The sequence below is a fragment of the Heliconius melpomene genome, chromosome 21 (assembly GCF_056956725.1).
Source record: "Heliconius melpomene rosina isolate 202511_hmr_F chromosome 21, ASM5695672v1, whole genome shotgun sequence".
NCBI lineage: Eukaryota > Metazoa > Arthropoda > Insecta > Lepidoptera > Nymphalidae > Heliconius > Heliconius melpomene.
Window position 1 is genome coordinate 9,798,809 of NC_140409.1, and position 22,014 is coordinate 9,820,822.

Consider the following 22,014-nt stretch of genomic DNA (forward strand, 5'->3'; position numbering starts at 1 on the left):
GTGGTTTCGATTTCTATTTGGGGGAATGAATTATTATTTATGAATATTTTATACTGATTTCTTAGCTGAGGATCTATCATTAATATGATGATACAATGTAACTAGAATTCAGACTTAGAGATATATAGAGAATTAGTCTGAAGGTAGAAAAGACTAACTTTTTTCCTTATCCACTTATAGTATTAATACAAAACTTTGCGGATAAATATCTTACTATAAAACTCCACAATACAATAATTAACGAAGGAATTAAAGAAATAAACACGTCTGTAACATATTTATGCGTTTTAATTTCACAGTACGTAATTATAATTAACTTACCTATTATTATCTTCTTTGAAGACTTTGTTTCATTGTGCGATAGCCAGCTTGTATTGGTACTAGTTAATTATTTTTTTATTGTTTTATAATGGCCGTTTGTTTGATTGAAGCGATCTGTTTTTGTGAGGCGGGTCGTGGGTTGTGTTCCCGTCGTTCCACTCTGATAAATATGCTATTTGACCGCGTTTTAAGTAAGTTTTAATAAATTTACTTATAATATTAGTTTATATCAAAAATAAAACAATATAAAAACTATTTATTACAACTAAAATTACACAGGTCATTTGACACAATAGCACTGAAAGTAAATATGCCATGTGTTGAACACACACAAGCACACATCCATTAACAAAGTAAACAAAATCATTTATGAAACGAATCAGAAGGCTGGTAGCGAAAGTTCTTTAACAAGATACCTAATTACTATTATTATAAGCCCAGCACAGAAGCTCGTTACTCGTTATACAGTTAGCCCCGGGCACCGGTCAAAGACAACCCGGGAAGATTTTATTGGATATTTTCCAGCTAATTAAAAGGAAGAATGAGAAAAGAAAAAAATAAAAGGTTTTATCGCGGGGTTTATCGAACCTTTGTCTCGTGGCCACCGGGGCAGCTATGTCAGTAATTAACTAAAATCGCGGGCAATCACGGCGCCGGCGCATCTATACGACAATGGTATATTTCTAATTTCGTATAGAAGTGGCATGGCACTTATTTTATATAGTTATTTTGTATCATTTGTAAATACAAATTTTCTATTTGTAATTGACCTACATTTAGAACTTGATTTATTGTCTTCAATTACTATCTATTAATTAGATACAGAATACAGGAGACGTAGAGATTGAAATATTACTTTCCTCTAAAAAATCTTTAAAACTACACAAATGTGGGTTATACTAGTTGAAATACTAGGAAATAACATAGTAGACATTTGGGAAAAATAATATAGAACATACAAGATAGTAGAGCCTGCTTAATATGATTTAGACAGAATGATTTTGAATGATCTCGTTTAAACTCTTCGAGAAGGTAGTATCTATGATACTGTAGGAGAGTCAAGTAAAAAACATGGATACCCCTTAGAGGGCATGGAGGGCATGTATGGAGAAGTTGATGAGAGTGGACGAGGTGAAAGAATATAGAATACATTAACCTACTTTCGCTACACCATGATAAGGCGTGAAGCTTAAACGTATAGAGGTGCATGTGAAATGTTAAGCCTAAAAAAATTAAGCCTAAACGAATTCAAAGTTCTCAAAGAAATTAAACAATGAAGGACAAAGTGCTATTATTTGCATTACAAATAAAAAAAATATAAAGATTTTATTAACTCGTTCGATGAATTAACTGTATTTATTTTTAATATTCTTGAAAAATAATTACCTTCGATTTGTGTCTATATAATAGGAAATTTCCGAAATGTTACAGCAAAAATTTGAATGCGAATAAATTTCGGGACTATCACTTACATAGATAGATAGATATCTATTGTTTCTAAGTTCGATCGATCAATTCGATTCCGAGTGGCCGTCCCTAATCTCTATATCGATTTAAACTCAGATAATTAAGTGATGTGACAAAAAATACAGGCGTTGTATCGGTCCGTCGACTCTCATAAGCTAGATGGTAATGAATGAACACAGATAAGGCGACATTGGTCCCATGAATGAAATATGCGTGAGGCGGACCGGGTTTGTTATGACCGCGTCGCTTTTGGTTTTTAAAATTGGATAGCTCGTTTATTTAGATGGAGAGCAAAGGTAAAATTACATCCGGAATCGATAGCATAATGAAGGTTCAAACTAGGAATGGAAAAGCAAAGAATCTTTTTTTATATATATAGTCCTCTGTTACCAAATGAAAATTATTCTTTAAATTCTTCCAGTAAGCCATCCTTGCAAGACTTTTTGGTTTTTCTTATAATAATACCTACATAATTTAATTAAATGGTAAGAGTGCTTCCCAGTAGGTACCAGACTGCGTGTTCAACTTCAGAAATTTTAATAGGGCCGCGGAATTACATTTTTTTTATTTTTACAGATCTTTTTGAAATAATTTTGTTATTACCTCAATGAATAATTTTATTATTGTTCGAATAGAAAATGTCGTATGAAATATTTAGGTAAATATTTAAAAAGGTATTATAAGTTATTTCTCAAAAAATTTAATAATCCACTTTTAAATTACTAGATCCATTCTTTGATATTATTAATAGACAGCTCTAATATTATCAAAGATCGACATCTTGTCGTGATCTCCTGTACTTCTTCAGGTGTCGTACATTATATTACCATAAGCATTACTTATGCATATGTTAATTTCATGGTTATATATTTTCTTAGATGTATATTTTTACTAAATAACCTGCTTTAAATAAAATTAGTTCATTAGTTTCATACATTTCGTTATCGTAATGACGCCCTCGCTGCATCTTTAAAGCAAATGGTAAATTGATAAGACGTTCGTCTTATTAAATGTGTTTATAGGATGATTTAAAACATTTCCTTTTTTTTTAACACAGAATACCTAAAGACAAAACAAGGTATATTTAAAATAGAATTAAGATTATAGCATGATAATGATAAAACAATATTATCATTATTATAAGACGTATCCTATAAATAGCTCCTATGCAAAATTTGAGATTCCTAGCACATGTAGTTTTTGAGATTTCGTGATGAGTGAGTGACCTTTCGATTTTATATATATATATAGATTTGACACACATCATTGTAAGTTCATTCTACTATGAATACTTACACTCAGTAGACAATTCTAATTACCTAAATCTCATATATTTTTCAAATTAAATAAAAATATATAAGTAATAAAAATAATAACTCTAATAAAACATAATGTACACATGTGAATACAACCATTAATTAAGATAAGGTATGTTAATGTAATTCCATTTGTGTTTTAGATGACAAATTAGTATTTCTCTTTGTATGTAGTCTATATTGGTTACGTTAACAGTTCATCGACAGTGTGTGGACTGATATGTAAATGTGACGGCCAATGTTGACAGTGTGCCAGTGCTATTCAAAAACAATTAATAATATGTAAATCGCTATTCATTATTTTTATAGTTATAACAAAACTTTTATATAGTATAAATATGAATAATTGAAATCATCTCTATCCCGTACATAGCGGGGTAGGTACAGGGAACCTAAGACACTCTGTTTCTAAGTTTCCACCGAATTCTGGAGGCATTATTGAGTGGCATAACTTACCTCCAAGTGAAAAACCACATACCACGTCGAAAAAATGAAAATATAAATCTAAATAAATATTTCATTTCTTCGAGTGGAGATCGAACCCATAACCAGTTACGACTGTCTTATATTTGGATATAGGTATATAATTAAGTATGCATATAGGAGGTTTATGTAAAGTTTTTGTTCACCAAACTTTTTACAAACAAGTAACTTACAGAATCACCTGCCGCATGAATCTTAGCATCTACAATTATAATTGGTGAACAGTTAAAGCTGTTTAATATTATAATGGTATTCTAAACATAGAATATATTAAGAAGCTTGTCGAGTGGGGATGTTCCTCCGAATGTCGTCGTCGATTATGTACTAAGATATACCTAGGTATATTGACGCAGCACAATTGGACATATATTGCTTTCCTAGATTCGATTTAAGTATGTAGGTTGGGTTTACTTATGTTTACTTATATTCATTATGTTTACATCTAAAGTATAATGAATAAGTATAAAAAAATGTAAGAGATACGAAGATGAGGCCAGGCGGTACAGGGGTACAAAGTGTGATTTATTATTTTCATATCTTCGCTCTGGTGTCGAGGCATAGCGCAGCGTTGTGTTCCGCTACTCAACACATAATGCCTCCAGAATTCGGTGAAAAAGGGAAATGGAGAGTCTTAACGATATGCGTATGCAGGATATAGAGTTAGGCTATATGGCACATGGTAAAAAAGCATGAAGATGTAGTTACATATATGTATCTAATATCGATTTTTAGTCTACTCTTTGGTCTGTAAAATTATATTAACTTAATCTAATTCAAAAGGCATCGAATAATGCATTAAAAATATATTATTTGTCATCGAGGGTGTGGTGGGTTATGTATCTATATTATGAGTACTTACTTATAGTTTGAGTTTAACACTAGGTGGTTCAATTCCGTTAAAAGAGATAGATATTTGATCTTCTACTCTTAACAAAAAATATTTCACATTTACATATTTATAAAGGAATATTAATAATTATGTATAATTGTGATATAATATACAAATATTTTTGGAATTGAAATAAAAAGGATATTTCTGAGGTCAGTCATGACGCGGGAGCACGCGAAATTAAACATTTAATATTTTCATTTTTCTCGCCATGGTAACAAACAGCACATAATGCCTCCAGAACTTAACGGAAAGTGGAGAGCGAAAGTGTCTTAATAAGGACGGAGTATCTTAACACTAGATTCCCTCTGCCTACCCTGTGATGTGGAGCCTGAAACAAGAAAAAAATAGTTTATTTTTAATTTAAAATTTATACTGTTTTTAATCTAACTAGATGTAGACCAATCTTTTATTTATCTTTATGTATCTACCAGTAGCATAAAAAAATTGTATCTTAGAGATGACGTATGCTTAAATACTTTAATCCTTTACACTCAGCATATTTAAGAATGGTTTTACTAATAGATAGATTAATTTAAGGGGGCATTTAGAGGTAGATTATTTTAAATTCATACCTTTACCTCAAAGTAGAGAAATAATTATACATTATTCGTTTCAGTTCGTTTCAATAAGCACAAATTATGCTAAATTATAAATATACCATCAGATACGATTACATTAGCAATATTAATTATAAAATAAAAAGAAACGATTTTTTTACTTACTTTTACTTTTCTATATCTTTAACTATTTATAATTTAATTTAACTCTTAGAATCTAATAGATAAAAATAATATTTGTTTGTACAAATACCAAACATGAAACTATATCTAGATATTGCATCAAAATACTAAGTAAATAGCCGAAATATATATCTAGAAGATTGCTTCACCAAATACAATGTAATTTACATAGATGTTAATCGATTTCATACGGATTATAGAACTACTGGGTACGTCTCTTAAGGTGCGCACGTGTCGGAGTTCCCACGTCGATGCATGCATTTCATCTTAGAAAGCTCGAACACCTATGTTCAATTTTAAAGTAAAGTTTTTTAAGTGGTTCTCGGTACTGTTGTTGCTTGAATGTGTAATTTTAACCGATTTTGTAAAATGATGGTGAACTTGGGAAAATAAATAAATGATTTTTTAAATTTCAAAATTTTACAGTACCTACTTACCTAGTCGGGCCGAATCAACTTATATATTGTCTTAAAATTCGAGGTAGTCTTGGGGTCCGTGACGTAGCGGATAAGCTCCAAGAGCGTCGTCTGAGATGGTTTGGCCACGTTACGCGCCGGCCTAAGAACTATGTCGGATGCAAGTGCCTTGCTATATCAGTTCCTGGAGTGAGACCTCCTGGACGCCCAAGGAAGCGCTGGCTGGATGTCGTGATGCAGGACATGAAAGCCAATGGTCTAATCACCGAGGACGCAAAAGACCGTGCAAAGTGGAATAGGTTGAGTAGGAGGGCAGACCCTGGCAATAGCCAGGAGGAAGAAGAAGATTGTCTTAAAATAAAGATTTAAAGATTTTAGGCAGTTGTGGCGAAGTGGCACAAGGGAGAGACTGTAACGCGGCGGTTGTGGGTTCGATCCCCACTCGAGGAAGTGAAATATTTATTGACGTTTACATTTCCATTTCTTCGTTCTGGTGTCGAGGCAAAGCACAAAAGTGGAGAACGGGAGTATCTTAAAACTGGCTTCCTTCTGCCTACTCTGCTTTCTGCGGGATACAGCGTGAAGCTGATATAATTTTTAAAAGTTGTTAATTTAAAGATTTAAACCGTAACAAAATAGTATAATTTTGTTAGAAAATATGTATTTCTTGTAAAAGATAATAAGAACGCTAGTAAACATAATAGACACGTGTACCTTGGTATCGGGACTGATGTCATTTCCGCGATATCCGCTTGAGTAAAGCCTTTTTTTTTAAATATTTGCCTCTTATGAATTAGGCCTATTTTAGACATTTTTTTTAATATTTATAAGTAAACTATGAAATATAGCATGTGACCGTCATGACACAGTGACTGGTTTTAATATTTAGTTCGTATCAGAGTGGGTTCAAATCAATATTATTGCCAGACGTCCCTAAAATAGGAAAATATGGAAATCATACAAATTATTTTTTATAGTTCAATATTTGTTTGTATACATATATGTTGTGTATATAAGATATATAGATATATAAGATCATATAAGACAGCGGGAATCCGCTGGATTCAAAGGGCGCAGGACCGGACGGAGTGGCGAGCATTAGGGGAGGCCTATGTCCAGCAGTGGACGTTAAAAGGCTGATGGATGGATGGATACTAGATCTAAATGGAGAATACATTCAAAAATATAATGAAGACTTAGCATAAAAATTGGTCGCTAGTGCGTACAACTCCTTATAGAGACAGATGCGTTTAGTTTTTGTATAGAGATCCCTGATACGACCACTTGACCTGCCCATAGCTGTCATTTAGCAAGAAGTTGGCTCTTAATATATCCTCAACATCTTATAGCAATATTTCACTATTGCCGGAAGTATAATAAATTTATTTATTTTTTAGCCTCCAAAAAAAGTTTGTTTATTTTTGTTTTAAGTTTGGCACAGTTCTATAGGTATATAATGTACTTTAAAAGCTTTATATCAAAATATTATATTATTGTCAAATGATGTTTGGCGTTGAGTTCTGCCACTCAACACCCAATGCGTCCAGAGTTCGGCAGAAAGTGAGGAAAGGAGAGTCTGGGTCAAGGGAGGTTCCCTCTGCCTACCATGCTGTGTGCGGGACAGAGCGTGAAGCCGAAGCTGATGTTTTGTAAAAAATGATGCAATATTATATTGAGACATTCCAAAAAGCTTTAAAAGGTTAACATCGTTGTGTTGTGGTCGTTGACATTTTTCAACACTTAGCGACATCCGGAATCGAAATGCTGAGTAATTTCTATTTCAAAGATGGACCTAATTGTCTCGAACTGGACTTTTTAGTTAATTATGCGATAGTAATGGTGTTTACGTGTTTTTAACAGCTGTGTAAAACACCGGAAGTAAGGTCATATCCTAATGTATCCTCCTATTGTATGGTAAAGTTAAGTGTTTTCCGCTTATATTCATTTGACTCCAATGTCTTGTTGTGGATGTTTTTTGTACAATTTCTCGTTTCACTCTTTTGATCTTGATGCAAGTTGGCCCCAGGCACCCCTTTTGTGATGAGGAGATCAGTGATGACTAAATAACAATGCAATGTATGGAGTAGTTGGGATGTGTGTTTCTCATAATTATTTGTGGTTTAAAACCGGGATTAAAGAAACACTTGCTAAAATTTTTTTTATTTTTTTTTAATTCGTAAATTATATCGTAACAATACGTTGTTTGGTAACGAAACAGAATACGACGTTTAGTTCCGCCACTCACCACGCAATGCCTCATAAAGTCGGCAGAAAGTAGGAAGCGGAGCCTTAACATTAGGTTCCGAGGTTCCCAATACCTACTCCCTATGTGCGGGATCCAAAAAATCAGCACTGCACAACAAGCGAAGCTTAAGAAAAATGGATTTTAATATTTGGGGCATTTATTCCAATTCAACCCTAAATCCAATGGGTAATATAACTAAACTAAAAAAAAATTGTCAGCTTCACGCTGTATCCCACATATAGCAGAATGAGCCTAGTGTTAAGACACTCCGCTCAATATTTCAATCACTAAGAAGACTAACATCACATCACTAAGAAGAGTAAAGACAAGATTTAACACTAGCCCCCCTATAATTAACATAACAAATACAATAAAACAATTAACAACGCGTTATATAAGATAAGTGATTGATATCAGAGGTAACGTAAAGAGAGTTTTGTTTTGAAATAATGAACGTTGACTCGGTACACTGCTAAGTATAATTAATGAATTCGATCTAGAGATAAATGTATATAATCGATATTAGATTACCATAATAGTAACATTGTCTCGTTAATAAGGAATTGTATACATTTGAGACTTTTTTTTTGGATAAGTATAGTTTAAATTAAAATTTTAATTAGGTACTGTGGGTATAGCTAATATAAAAATACTGCGTTATTCTTTGTAAAAATATATATGTTATAAGTGCTTGTGATCGTCTATATGTGTTGCTGTTGGACACAATATTGATACAAAAAATGGATGTTATAATGTCATTAATATACTTTTTTGCAACTTAATTAGGATCGAACTCAGAACTATATTGTTTACAGTCTGACGAGGCCCCACTGCGCGGTGGAGGCCAATACTTATGATATGTTATGTTTGCCTTCATAGTAACTTTCTAATGTATTTATTAACGTTGATATTAAAAAGTAAATTTACTAAAATATATGAGTAAGTTGTCGGTGGCTGTTAATAAAAATATATATATGTATAAATAAAAAGAAAATGATTTTTTAATGTAAATTCACTGGTCTCGTAAGTCCATTAGTGATTTTTTTTGGAAATTTGTTTAATTTATATTTTTTCTCGGATTTTCAAAACAAAATATATTGTTGAAATAATTACTCAGTGATTATAAAATTAAGTCTTATTGTCGCAAGTCCGCAGTCAGCCTTATACTAACAACTGTATCAAGTTAGATAATTAGGTTACCGCTTTGTATTAAATTTGCCGTTAATTAAATACCGGTTTTACTAGGACGTTCAAAATTCTCTTCAGACAGACTCAATGGATGCTTCCATCTGTTCATGGTTATATATATCTACTTATTGAAAAAAATACTTTGATTTCAGTTATATTTGTAAGAATTATTATGAAGAATAATTAAATCTTTTTATTTAAAGAATATTTAAAATATATTATTATAATCTCGTTATGTTTATATATATTTTATCTATCTATCTATCTTTTAGCTTTGAAATATATTGTCGAATACAATAAATAATACTTACAAATCAATTTATACCAACCATCATACTATATAAATACCGATGAATATATTCAAAATATATTTACATATCCAAAGTAATTGTATGAATTAAATTCATTGACAAAACAAAAATACTCGCAAGACAGAGACCGCACAGCCAGCGCCTATTCTACAGGCGAATTCAATTAACTGTACAAGGCACGGGGGCAATAAATTCTCTAAACAATCAGAATTCGACCGGCAATATGTCCGTCCGTGCATACGCATTGCGGCCGACTGGGTAATCAACCGATATATACATATATTTATACATATATATAATATATTTATGAGTTTAAACGAAAAAAGGTTCCTCCCTTGGTGCTATGATAATTGCCATTGCATTTTTTTTGGTGTTTTGCCAAATTATAAAATAAGAAATATTTTTAAGGGAGGATCCAACAAAATGGAAACATTTTTTTTTTCTCTTTTTTTTTAGTCATTATCATTATTGTGTTCGTCCGTTTCTCTGCCGGATATAGATCGCCTCCTATGATCTCTCTTTACTATGTTACGGTATGACACTCCCTTCTTCACTTTTTTATGCGAAATTGAGGAACTGAGTAAAGATCGAACTCACAACAATTTACTAATAGAAGCTGTCCCACTGCGTCAAGATGGCCTCAATTTTTTATCCTATAGGCCTATTAGGTTAGGGTTGGTTTAGATACTAGTAGCTTGGGACGATAGATGTTTGTTCTACTTTCACGCTAAAACGACTAAACCGATGTGGATGAAACTTAGCCTAACATATTACAATAATAAAAAGGCCACAATTTATATTTAAAAAAAATATAATTTGGTTATGAAATAAAAATAAAATTAACCGGGCGAGGCCGCGTTTGTGTCGCTTGTAATTCATTCTTAAGATAAAGATATAATAATGTTTTGTGCGAAAATGTCCGCTGTCAGTAGCACTTAAGTTTCTATTTTCTGATGCATTTTGATATTAGTTCTTTCTTCTTCTAAGTGGATTGACTAGAGACGAAAGTGGAAAAATTAGAGATCTCATTTTAGATATATCATTATTCGTTTATTTTTTTATATTTATATTAGGAACTAGGAATATTACGAAACATTATTATGACATAATATTATTATATTGTAGCGCAGGGGCACAAGCGTCCGACTGTAACAATTTGTGGGTTCGATTTCCACTCGAGGTAATTAAATATTTAATATTTTCCTCACTTTTATAACGAGACAAAGTACGACGTTGTGTTCCACCACTCTACACGCAATGCTTCTAGAATTCGGCGGAAAGGGGAGAACGGAGCGTCTTAACATTAAGTTCCCAGGTTCCCTTTGCCTACCCTGTGTGCGTGAAGCTAAATAAACTAAGGTATTACATATATGTATAGATGTTTATATTTTATGTAGGTGCACGTGTCAGTGTGTCACACTACGGCCCGCCAAGTAATTAATTGATTTTAGATTGAATTTTTTGATTGAAGATGATTAGGTCTTTTCTATTTGATTAATATTTTAATGAAAATCAGCTTTAACAGGTGTTTATTACTTTTAAACTTTTTTTAGTATTGGCTATCTTATAATAACATTGTTATGATTATTTGTATAAAACTGGCTCTGAGTTTTGATATACTTACAATAATAAAGAAAACTAAACGTTTACATAAAACTTGTTCTTATAAAAATATTGAAGATGTTGAGAGGCTAGTTGTGGCACATAGTGTGACTGGTTGTGGTTCGATCCCCACTCGAGGAAATGAAATATTTTTTAAAATGTATATTTTCATTTTTTCACTCTGGTGTCGAGACAAGGTGCAGCGATAAGCTCCGCCACTTAACACGCAATGCCTCCAGAATTGGGAGGATGGAGTATGTTAGGTTCTCTTAGCCATTTCCATTTATTTTAGGACATATTGTTATTAAAAATACTAAATACTAATGTCTGTTCATAAATTTAACTAAAAACTAATTCAATTTATTAAAATACTAGGATTTGCTGAAATTCAACTGTATCTATCTATTAAAATTCACTCGGCAGTTGAAATGCATTTGAATAATAAACTCTGGCTTGAAAGCCCTAGTCAGAGATGTCAATTAGGTAGTATTAGTTGACGGTAGTACGCTGGGTACCTATCATTTAGTTTTAGGTATATTATAAGTATAACATTAGATTATAAGACGTTGTTTATTTATATAACAAGTTAGATATTATATTTAAAATAAAATAAAATGCCTAAATTAATCTAGATTCTGCTCAGCGTGAAAAGGTCAAATCAATTTACTTTTTAGATACCATTCATGGCGCAGGGCATAAGCGTGCCGTTATAAACCCGACTGGTTGTGGGATTAATCCCCACTCGAGGAAATGAAATATTTATTCAAATTTATATTTCCATTTCTTTACTCTGGTCTAAATACTAGGTTCTCTCTGCCTAACTTAATGGGTGCAAGATGCAGCGTGAAGCTGACGTTATTCTTAGTAATCTGTTATGTTTAGTCAACAATTCAATGAATCACACCACGTTATCGTGTGAACGTATATAATGCTTAATTTGCACAACATGTACGATTCATTATTTCATAGAAGATAAATGCTCTTTTATATTATGTAGAGTTAGTAAGTTAGTTCAGAAAAAGTAGTAAGTTGAGGCCCTCGTGGAATAGCGACTGACTAAACGTGATGATAGAGAGTCGATTCTCACTCAGAGGAGTTGTTATACTTAAATCATTTTAATTTTTACTCTCTGGTAGAGGAAGAACGTTGGAAACTGGGGAACTGAGTGTCTTAACACTATTTCCTCTGCTTACCCTGCTATGCAAGGAAAGGCTCGAAGTTGTTTTTCTTTTACATGTATTAATACGTAATAATACACGCTTTGTCTGTACAAACGACAAACAGATAGATGTTTTCCATATACCTAAGTATAAAAGGTTAAAAAAAATCTAACATCAAATTACCTAAATAGGTAGCAAGACAGCGTATCGTTGCGCCGACGCATTTAATTGTATACAAATCAAATCAAAATCAGCTTCACGCTGTATCCCGCACACGGCGGGGTAGGCAGACGGAATTCCGGAGCCATTGTGTATTGAGTAGCGGAACTCAACGCCGCGCTCTGCCTCGCCACCAGAGCGAAGAAATGTAAATATAAATTTAAATAATTATTTCATCTCCTCAAATGGGGATCGAACCCACACACTTTGCGCCCCTGCGCCACTACTGGCCTCTAATTGCATACATATGTTTGTAAATATCTAAACTGCTTACTTTCGTTGCACGCGAGCCCACGCCGGTCGGATAATTAGTTAGGCGTGTCAACAGTGCGATGCTATTGATATGAAATGGTAAACGTCGGGTTGGATGTTACGTTCGCTGTCGTTTTCCAAATTGCCTTGATGCCGTTTTTTTTTTTGTTTTTTAAATATTTTTTATATTTAAAAGTTAATGTGAGTATTATGAAATTTAACTTAATTTAGTCATAAGTAGAAGGTAGTTATTGTAAAGACATAGGTATTGTGTAAAATGTGTGTGTCTAATAGTATCTACTAATGTCATTTGAAAATAGTGTTATTGAATATTGAATTTAAAAAAAAATAATTTACAGAAAAGGTAAATGAATACTCTACTAACCTATTCAGGGTAGACAGGTAGCATAACGCCAGTACTTATATTTTAGGCTAGCAATATTTTCTATTTCATATCCATACTATATTCTAAATTTATATCACTAGTTTCTATACAAATGGAGTGTAGTCCTAACCTCCAAAACATACCATGTCAACTTATTTTATTTATTATATGTTTTTGTGCTTCCTGCAAGCGACGCCTGGACGCCCGCTTATATTTGAAAAATGCAAAATTGACTCAAATTGCTTCTTATTAACGATGACAGATGTCTTGGCGCCAGGCCTAAAAGCGAGGGTTTCCCAAAATAATCTCTATTCCTACACTATACGATATTATTTTAAGGAACCTGGCACCCCGAGATCGGATATATTGATATAATATGGATACGCAATTAGTGACAAAGTTTTTTTTTATGTATACTGCAAAGATTGTTAACTTCATTAATGTCAATAATATGTGATACTAAAATGTGTAGAAGTATTAAATTGTTTATTTTATCTGTTTTGTGTTGTAGAGAAGTGTAATGGATGCCTCTGATATTCAAAATTTTATAATCGTATGTAATAACAAGGCTTAAGTCGATGTAACGTTAGAAACTTTTTAATTTTTTTTATTACCTATATAAGTACCTATATCTAATATCTTATTTCAAAGACATAATATAAATTGTTAGCAATCATTTTCATACGTATACACTTACACTAGCGGCCCGCCCGCGGCTTCGCCTGCGTGAACTACGTTATTATTAATTTCTGCCTCCATGACTACGTCCTAGTGACGTCCATGCAAAATTTGAGACTCCTAGCATTAGTAGTAACGAAGTTTCATACAAATTTTCAAACCCAAAAACAACCCCTTAAAAGTCGAATATTGCAAATTCCCGTGGGACGTAGGACGTAGGTGCTCGCTAAGAGCACCTACGTCCTATAAGTAACTCGTATGCAAAATTTCAGATTCCTTGCACATGTAGTTTCTGCGATTTCGTGATGAGTGAGTGACTTTTCGATTTTATATATATAGATTTACACTAAATCTACTAGTTTAGTAGTTTTTTAGTTAACTGTATCTATTAGAAGAAACAATGGTAAACTTTAAATGTTATGGTTGTGTAAGCGCCAAACGCTATGGACTCTACATACCTCTTTCGCCTCGTCCACTGTCATCAACCTCTTTATACATGACTTCCGGGGGATCCTCATGCTTCTTACGTAACCTTCCTCCAGTATCTTTGATACTGTGTTTTTGAAGGTCAACCGAGGTCTCCCCCTACCTCTCTTACCGCTCTATTTCCCATCACAGATCTTTATCAGCTTAGCTGATCGAATCGGCAATGAAGAGATACACAGAATGGTAGGTACTAGCGAGGATGTCACGGTGAGAATGAAGAACGTGTTCAGCTGGTTTGGGCACGTCGAAACGAATGAGTGATGAAAGAATGGCAAAAAACATCTATGTTGGAAAAATGAGCCTTAAATATCAATATAATATGAAAATACTTATTGGGACATAAAATTTAGTCATAATAACTTGAAAGATATAACTTTATATCACAACTTGTTGATAACAACAGATAATAATATCTGTAAAAATAAACAGAATATTTTGAAACATTTCATATTTTGGTTTCTTCGCTCTGGAAGAACCAGAGTTCTTCGTTGTTCGCGCGGCGTTGAATTCCGCGACTCCACACGCAATTCATCCACAATTCGGCAGTAAAAGGGGAGCGGAGTTTCCTAACACTAGTGTCCCAACATAACCCTCTTACTAGCGGGATATAGAGTGAAGTTGAATAAAAAATAGATTATGCGCAAAATTAAGAAAATCTAATAGTTCAATTCTTAATAATAACAATACTATAGAATATCCAACCTCGGTGCCGATACGGCAATCAAACGTAAACAAAAGTGTTTTAGCTTAAAGTATTATAAAATATCACCCTTTCAAGTGACGCACGCACACTGAGTAAAGCCACGGGCGGTCCTTGTATTTAATAGTCAATATATTACCAGTATAATATATAAACTATGCTTCTAGCTATTCTACCAGTATTTCACTTATATATTTTAAGAACTAATTAAGACTAAATCAATATATATATTCGAACAAGAATTTAAATAATTATTACAAACATTTAAAATGTCGTATATATTTGTGCTAATTTTATTAGAAGAATTTATAGGTTTATAAGATTTTTTTCTTTTCTTTTATATTGTGTTTTTTTTAAAAAACAATATAAAAAAATAGTGTCTCAAAAAAAGCCGGCAATACACACAAATAGGTGGTTAAAGTACAAAATTGTTTAAAATAACGAATAAATTTGAACCAACACCTGTCGAGTGGTCATTATAAGCGATAAAAGCAGTATTTAAAAGCTTCTTATGTTGTGTTTAAGGTCGTTAAGTATCTTGTACTCTAAATACAATTAAAAACTCATTGTATATTAGTTACATAAATAACGAATACGAGCGAACTGTTTCGCCCGCGGCGTGCACGTGATTTCCTTTTAGTGAAAAATATCCCTTTGGTTACTTATTATTAATTAAAATCATGTTTTCTTTGGAAAAGCAATAATATGTGCTATGGTAGCTTACCTGTTTAAATAATATTAAAAGTATCATTTACCTTTTGAGGCCAGTCGTGGCAATGGGGCACAAGAGGGCGAAAGAAATTAAATATTGAATATTTTCATTTATTCGCTATAGTAACGAGGCGGGCCGTTGATGTTGAAAATACGACAGAAAGTGGGGAGTGGGAGCGAAGTAACAAAGAACTTAACACTAGGTTCCCTCTGCATACCCTGATATGTGCGGCAGCTGTGTGTGAGGTCCCTCTAGTCTCTACCAATTAATACTAAATGACTCCACTGTGTTGCGCACTCCGACAAATACTAAAATTATATGAAAAGTGAAAAAAGTGTATCAGTATCTTAATTTTAGAAATTAACGATGAAAAGAAAATAGTTATTTTATCCTTAATTCCTTCTATGAGAGGAAGTAAATAATTGTATTTATTTTTTGAATATTCAATCTTTACCAGTAGAAATCTGAAAGTAGGTAACACCATATGATAAGAGGCACGATAAGAAAATAAAATATATGTATAGATATAAATACTAGCGACGAGCCCGCGGCTTTACCCGATTATTTGTTTAATAAAATTAATTGCGTTCGTAGTCTTAATATAATATGATCACAGCTTACAGTCATAGTGACATCTAGTGAGTTTTTTTAATAAGTACGTACCTTGGTGTTTTAATAATGTAATGTTGATTACGTAGTTTTTATATTACCTATATCTAATAATTTCATTAATATAGGGTAAAACCCGGATAGTTGCCTCGGACGGATACTTGCCTCAGTTTCAAATGCTCTATGTTAGACGTGTTTACAGTGTTTCTTTTTGATCATAATAAGAAGCGTCCCCCGCGTAGGACTCGGTGCCGCATCAGCTGTCGAAGTAGGTGCACGAGTTTTGTCCGTGTGAGTAAAAATCTTCCGCAATGATACTTTGACGAGCGTCAGAATTATATTGGCAAGTAATCTCCGTTAAATATAATTATAACTAATTGCGGTTTCAGTAAAATAATTATTTCTTTGATTGCATTAGAGTTTAAATTGCACTGTAATAAACGTTTTGTTGTTAAATATGTTTTATTTATTTTGTAAATAAAAGGGGCAAGTATCCGTATCAAAAAGGATAGTTGCCTTACTGTCTTTTGCGGATTGTTGCCCTGGGGCAACTATCCGTAACTACACATTTTAACGAGCAAACAGATTTTTTTCTTAGTTATTTTTTTCATTTGGTTTTACCTTTTTTTCTTGGTGATATTTTTATTGCGCTTTACTATAGTTTATCTTAAATAAAATAAATTCTCAACAGCAAAATGCCTCGTATAAACGAAAGCCAGGCGTGGTGCCGCGCCACATCAGCTGGACAGAAGATAGCTTAGCACTTGCGTTCGAAGATCTAAATAAAAAACAAAAAAGTATCAACGAAATATCCCGGATTTATGGCATATCCTCTCGAACCTTAAGAAATTCAAAATAGCAATATAAATTAGCAAATTCAAAAAAATGAAATACCAACAAAGAAGTTAAAGTTGATAATTATTGTGTAGAATGTTTTGAAAATTATAATTTAACTAAATCAAAATCAGATTGGATACAATGTGAGATGTGTCGAATGTGGTTGCATGAAACTTGTACAACGTTCAAAAACCATTGCATGAGATGTGGCAAGTTGAAAACCTTGGCTTCTGGTAATAATCAATACTAATGCCAAAGTTATTCCCATAATTATTTTTAATATTTAAGATAAATACTAATATTTAATTATTTTTTTAAATTAAAAAATTACATGTTCAAATTAAAAATTTTAAAACCTTAGTACTTTTAAGTGTTGTTTAGGTAATAATTATAAAGGATCTCAGTAAGTAATTAGAACTGAATACTTATTTAATAGATGCTAAGCCAAAGTTAATTCTTATTTTTATTGTTGTTCTACCTTTAAAATAAATAGTAATATTTAATTATTATTTTGGATACTTAATTACCATTTTGGAGTCTATTTTGTTGTAATTTTATAATTATATTGACTTTGATTAATACTTAATGAAAGATTGTGTTCAATAACAAAAAGTGATTACTTAAATTAATATAAGTTCGTTTTTATTTGAAAAAAAAAATAGACAGGCAAGTATCCCCCGAACCATTTTTAACGTTAGGCTAGTATCCGCCATAGTAGGCAACTATCCCCTTTTTTAGAGGCTACGTAAAACAGGCAGTACTCAAAATTAATAATATTTATATTTGAAAAAATTGGCTAAGTTAGAAGATTAATATACTATGTTTAAGAACACACATTGAATAGGTAATGTAGTGGTATACATTTCTAACAAAAGAGCTTTTTCAAAAAGTGTGGCAACTATCCGGGGTTTACCCTATATATATATATATATATATATATATATATATATATATATACATATATAAAAAAATATATTAACACCTACCTAATTTATATGCGTAGAGCGGTTTGTAGGTAATATATATGTGATAACTTTTTTTGCAGCCAAATAGCAAAAAGTAACATTACTCGAATGCATCATCGATTTGAATAATTAATAAAAATCATCCTAGCATAAACAATCTAAATTATTATAGAAAAATAAATGAATTATACTTATATAAATAACAAATAGACAACATATATTCTGCAGAGCGATTGTATCTCTTCTGTTATCGATATTCTAACAGGCAAAATTTATTATTGTTTAAATCTTTTATCTACAAAACCGATTTTTATACTGTTTTATATAATTATATATAAAAATAGATATAGATATATAGATAGATAGTTTTTGCGTGTCCACCCGCATTTAACTAAAACGGCTCAGCTGTCTCTTGCCCTCATATATTCAACTAAAACTGATATTTGTCATCTGTCGGCTCTAAATATTTCGAGATATAAGTAATTTATTATACTTCCCGAAAATATTTTTCTTTTAAATTATTTAATAGATTTAAATTTTCCGCAATAATATTTTTACCCTGTTTTATTTTTTTCATTATAATATGAAACATGTTACTATTAAATACCAAAGCTTTAAGATAGCTCTATCTTAAAGTTTTTATAAAAAAAAAGCTTCATAGTTTTTCCCGCATAGAAGTGTAGACTATAGTATACTAGTGTGTGTGTAGAGGGAATTAGTGTAAACATTATCTATTTTTTGAGACATTGCGTCTAGAGTTGCGGAACTTAACGCCGAGCTTTATATGCCAGAGCGGGAAAATAGACATAATTGAAATACCAATCATTCCCTCTCGTGAGAATAGAATTGACAAATATTGCACCTAGAGTCAGATACTGCTTGCTCTACTACGCCATGATAGACTCATCTTTAACTCAATTGTCCTAACTTGCTAAAATATATTCTATACACAATAAGTTTTATAACTTAAATAAGTATATAGTAAAATGGAGAGGTTATTTTTACATGCACCTATCAATTTTGACATTGTACGCAACACGATGGCTTAAGTTTGGTTCCTGTTCCTGGGAATGATTATATTTCAATTTTTTTCCTTTCTCCATACTTATATGTCTCGAATTCGAACAGAGAGCTGTGAGCCGGGTGCCTTGACACTTTCTGCCCTGCCTTGCTTATCCACCCTGCTGTGGAGGATAAAAAGTTAGTTTTCATAATTTTATTATTTAACAACAAATAAAAAATACTAGATATTATATAATTATGAGGTCGTCGTCGCCTAGGAGCACAAGCGTGTGACTGTAACGCGGCAGTTGTGGATTCGATTCCCACGATAATTCAGCGGTACGGAGTATCTTAACACTTGGTTCCCTCTACTCTGGTATTTGCGGGATGCGGGGGCTCCTTCCATCCTTGTCTTTCATGAAAAAAGCTGTGTAAAACGCATAAATAATAAGTAAGTCATTAGGTATGCCAAAACTGTAAATATTGCACAAAATATGAAAATAGTCATTACGTTTGCATAAATACCAACCTCTAAAACATTTACCACATAAGGCACCGAGTTCATATAAAAATAAAAAGAGAGTATCAATAGAAATGTAAGTAATTGAACGGAAATAAAAAATAATAATTTTCGTTTCGGCGCTTCGGAAATCTGACAAGGTGAACATCTTGTCCCCAGTCAAGCCATTTTTTGCCTATAAAAATTTGTTTGTACCTCGCGACTGTCTCGACGAAAACCCATAAACATGAACAAGTCAGGCCGACTGCCGCTTTCCCCCACCCTGGGAAAGGCGGCGTCGTTTGAGTAGGCGTGGTCTGGCGGTAGAGGGGATAAATAGGCCAATAGGTGAACGTATTTCCAAACGGAATTTTGGGAAGGGCAGAAAATTAAAGCCCCGATTGGCTGAAAGGTGCAGACCCCGCCTTTTGGGTGGGGCTTAAATCGCTCTATCCTACGGCGGAGGGGCGTGTAATTTCTGGCGCGCGCCAGTCTGTGTTGAGAAACGGAAGAGTGAAGGTGTGCCGTACCAAGGCATGATAGCGCCGGCTCCTTGACGCGCAGGATGGCTGCGCCGCGCAGCCGCCGCGCATACAAACAACTGTGATAAAAAATAACTTTATTTTTCATACATAGAGTAAATACCGTCCGTGGATAGACTTTCAGAGACAGTGTTGTGTGAAACCGCCCTTATGATCGTCCCTATGGCAGCGTACGCACAGTTCGGCTATTCGTACCCGTCTGCCTCGCAGGTCAGTTACGTTCGTTAGATGTACTTCACTGCATTCTTATTATGTCATCATTAATTAGTTTTTTTACATTGTCATAAGTTGAGATTGAATGTTTGTGTTATTTAATAAAATTGCTTATTCAAAATTAACGTCAAAGAGGCGCTTGTGTCATACATTTATGAATATTTGTTTTGTATGATAAGTATATAAAAATGTAGAGTTTACGAATTGAAAATAATTACTTCTTGCCTCTGTTAATATACAAAATAATATGTTAATAATGTTTTATATACATACAAAAACTAAAATAAAAGGTGTATAAAAGTATATATAAGCTTGGCTAATAATTAAAATAACAATTGTAGTTTAAAATAAGCATTCATTATCGTGTAACGCTCGCTGACCGACGGTATTGTTTTTACAATTAAAAATAATTTAAATTTATTTAATTAAGTACATATTTTTTATATTTCTCTTAATAGTAACTATTAATATTTACAAACAGACTTTTATTACTTGTATATAGCTGTTAAATTATTAGTATTACTTTGCTTTTTAAAAGAAACATCTTATTGTATTATCGTTTTAAGATGAATAGGCCGATAAATTAGTTGATTTTTTTATACAAATATTTTTTTATATAAATAATAATTTAGCAATCAGTTCAAGAATACATATTTTAAGACTTCTTCAAGTTAGAACCATATTTTTTATTTATGGCCATTTGCCACGGTTGTAAAATAGTACACATTCAATCTCATTTAGTAATTATATTTTCTTCTATATAATTTTTAATAAATTTTTGAATAATTTTACTTGTATCCTATACTAATTGTGGGAAAAACCTTATTACGGTGAATTTTTATAGTTGTCTTCTAGTTAGATCAAGCTAAATGGAGCTAAATTAAGATACCTACGTTTCCTTTATTTTTCACTAGTGTTATTTATAATGTGAGGGGTAGTAAATTCGAATCGAGTACAGTTTTATATTGGAAAACAATTGTTGTTTGAAAAAAAATGCTTAACGGGTCAATTTAAGCCATATCAGTCTATATTTTAAACTTTATTTTTAAGTTTTTCATACTTATTTTACTAAAACTGTAATTTTTTATTATACTAGAAATACAAATTAGTTATGAAATTTTTTTGTAGATAAAATTAACGTATGTCATCGAGATAGAGAAATTAATACAGAATGGCCACCGCCGCCGTCTCTTATCTAATAAAATTATTTGTTTCTACCTATATATAAAAAAAAATCTCAATAGGTATCTACTGTGAAAAAGACAATTTCGATAAAATTAATGTTGTATATATAGTACTTTTATATTTATAAATTTTATATATGATAATAAACAACTAACATTCTGTTCTAGTTCCATAACTATTTTAATATAAGTAATATCTACCTGTTAGTAAGTATGTAGTAGTTATAAATTTTAAAAATTAAATTTGAAATTTTCTTTACTGTACTATATTTTTATAATTATTATATATTATGACTGTAAAAAGCTATAAGCTGTAAGCTGTAGTGTGTAGTTCTCCACTATTATATTAGCAGATAAATAAGCAGAATTCTGTTAATAAATATATTTTAGTCTTTAATATATAAGAATATAGATACTTGATGCAGTAAAAAGTAATAAAATTCAATTGATTAATATCTTAAGAATTATAAAAAGGTAAAAAGATTTTATTAAGTAAGTCCTGGAGCATTGCTTGGCCATGGCTCTACCCTGTATATGTCTTCTGTGTAATTTGCATATTATATTCAAAAATATATATAAAAGGTGTTAGT

The 22,014-nt window shown here is 32.1% G+C and overlaps 1 protein-coding gene across 4 annotated transcripts in view; it reads left to right on the top strand.

The window, feature by feature from the left end:
* Positions 1 to 22,014, top strand: part of LOC146527212 (homeobox protein caupolican-like) — a 105,972-nt gene that overhangs the window by 24,773 nt on the left and 59,185 nt on the right. For 2 of the 4 annotated variants that reach the window (XM_085206178.1, XM_085206179.1), the window contains exon 1: positions 19,979 to 20,237. The exons of the other annotated variants lie outside the window; for them this stretch is intronic. In XM_085206178.1, coding sequence (XP_085062304.1) covers positions 20,178 to 20,237 — 60 coding nt within the window. In that variant the 5' untranslated portion in view covers positions 19,979 to 20,177. Of the gene's footprint in view, positions 1 to 19,978; positions 20,238 to 22,014 lie in introns of those variants that run through there. 4 annotated transcript variants of the gene reach the window in all.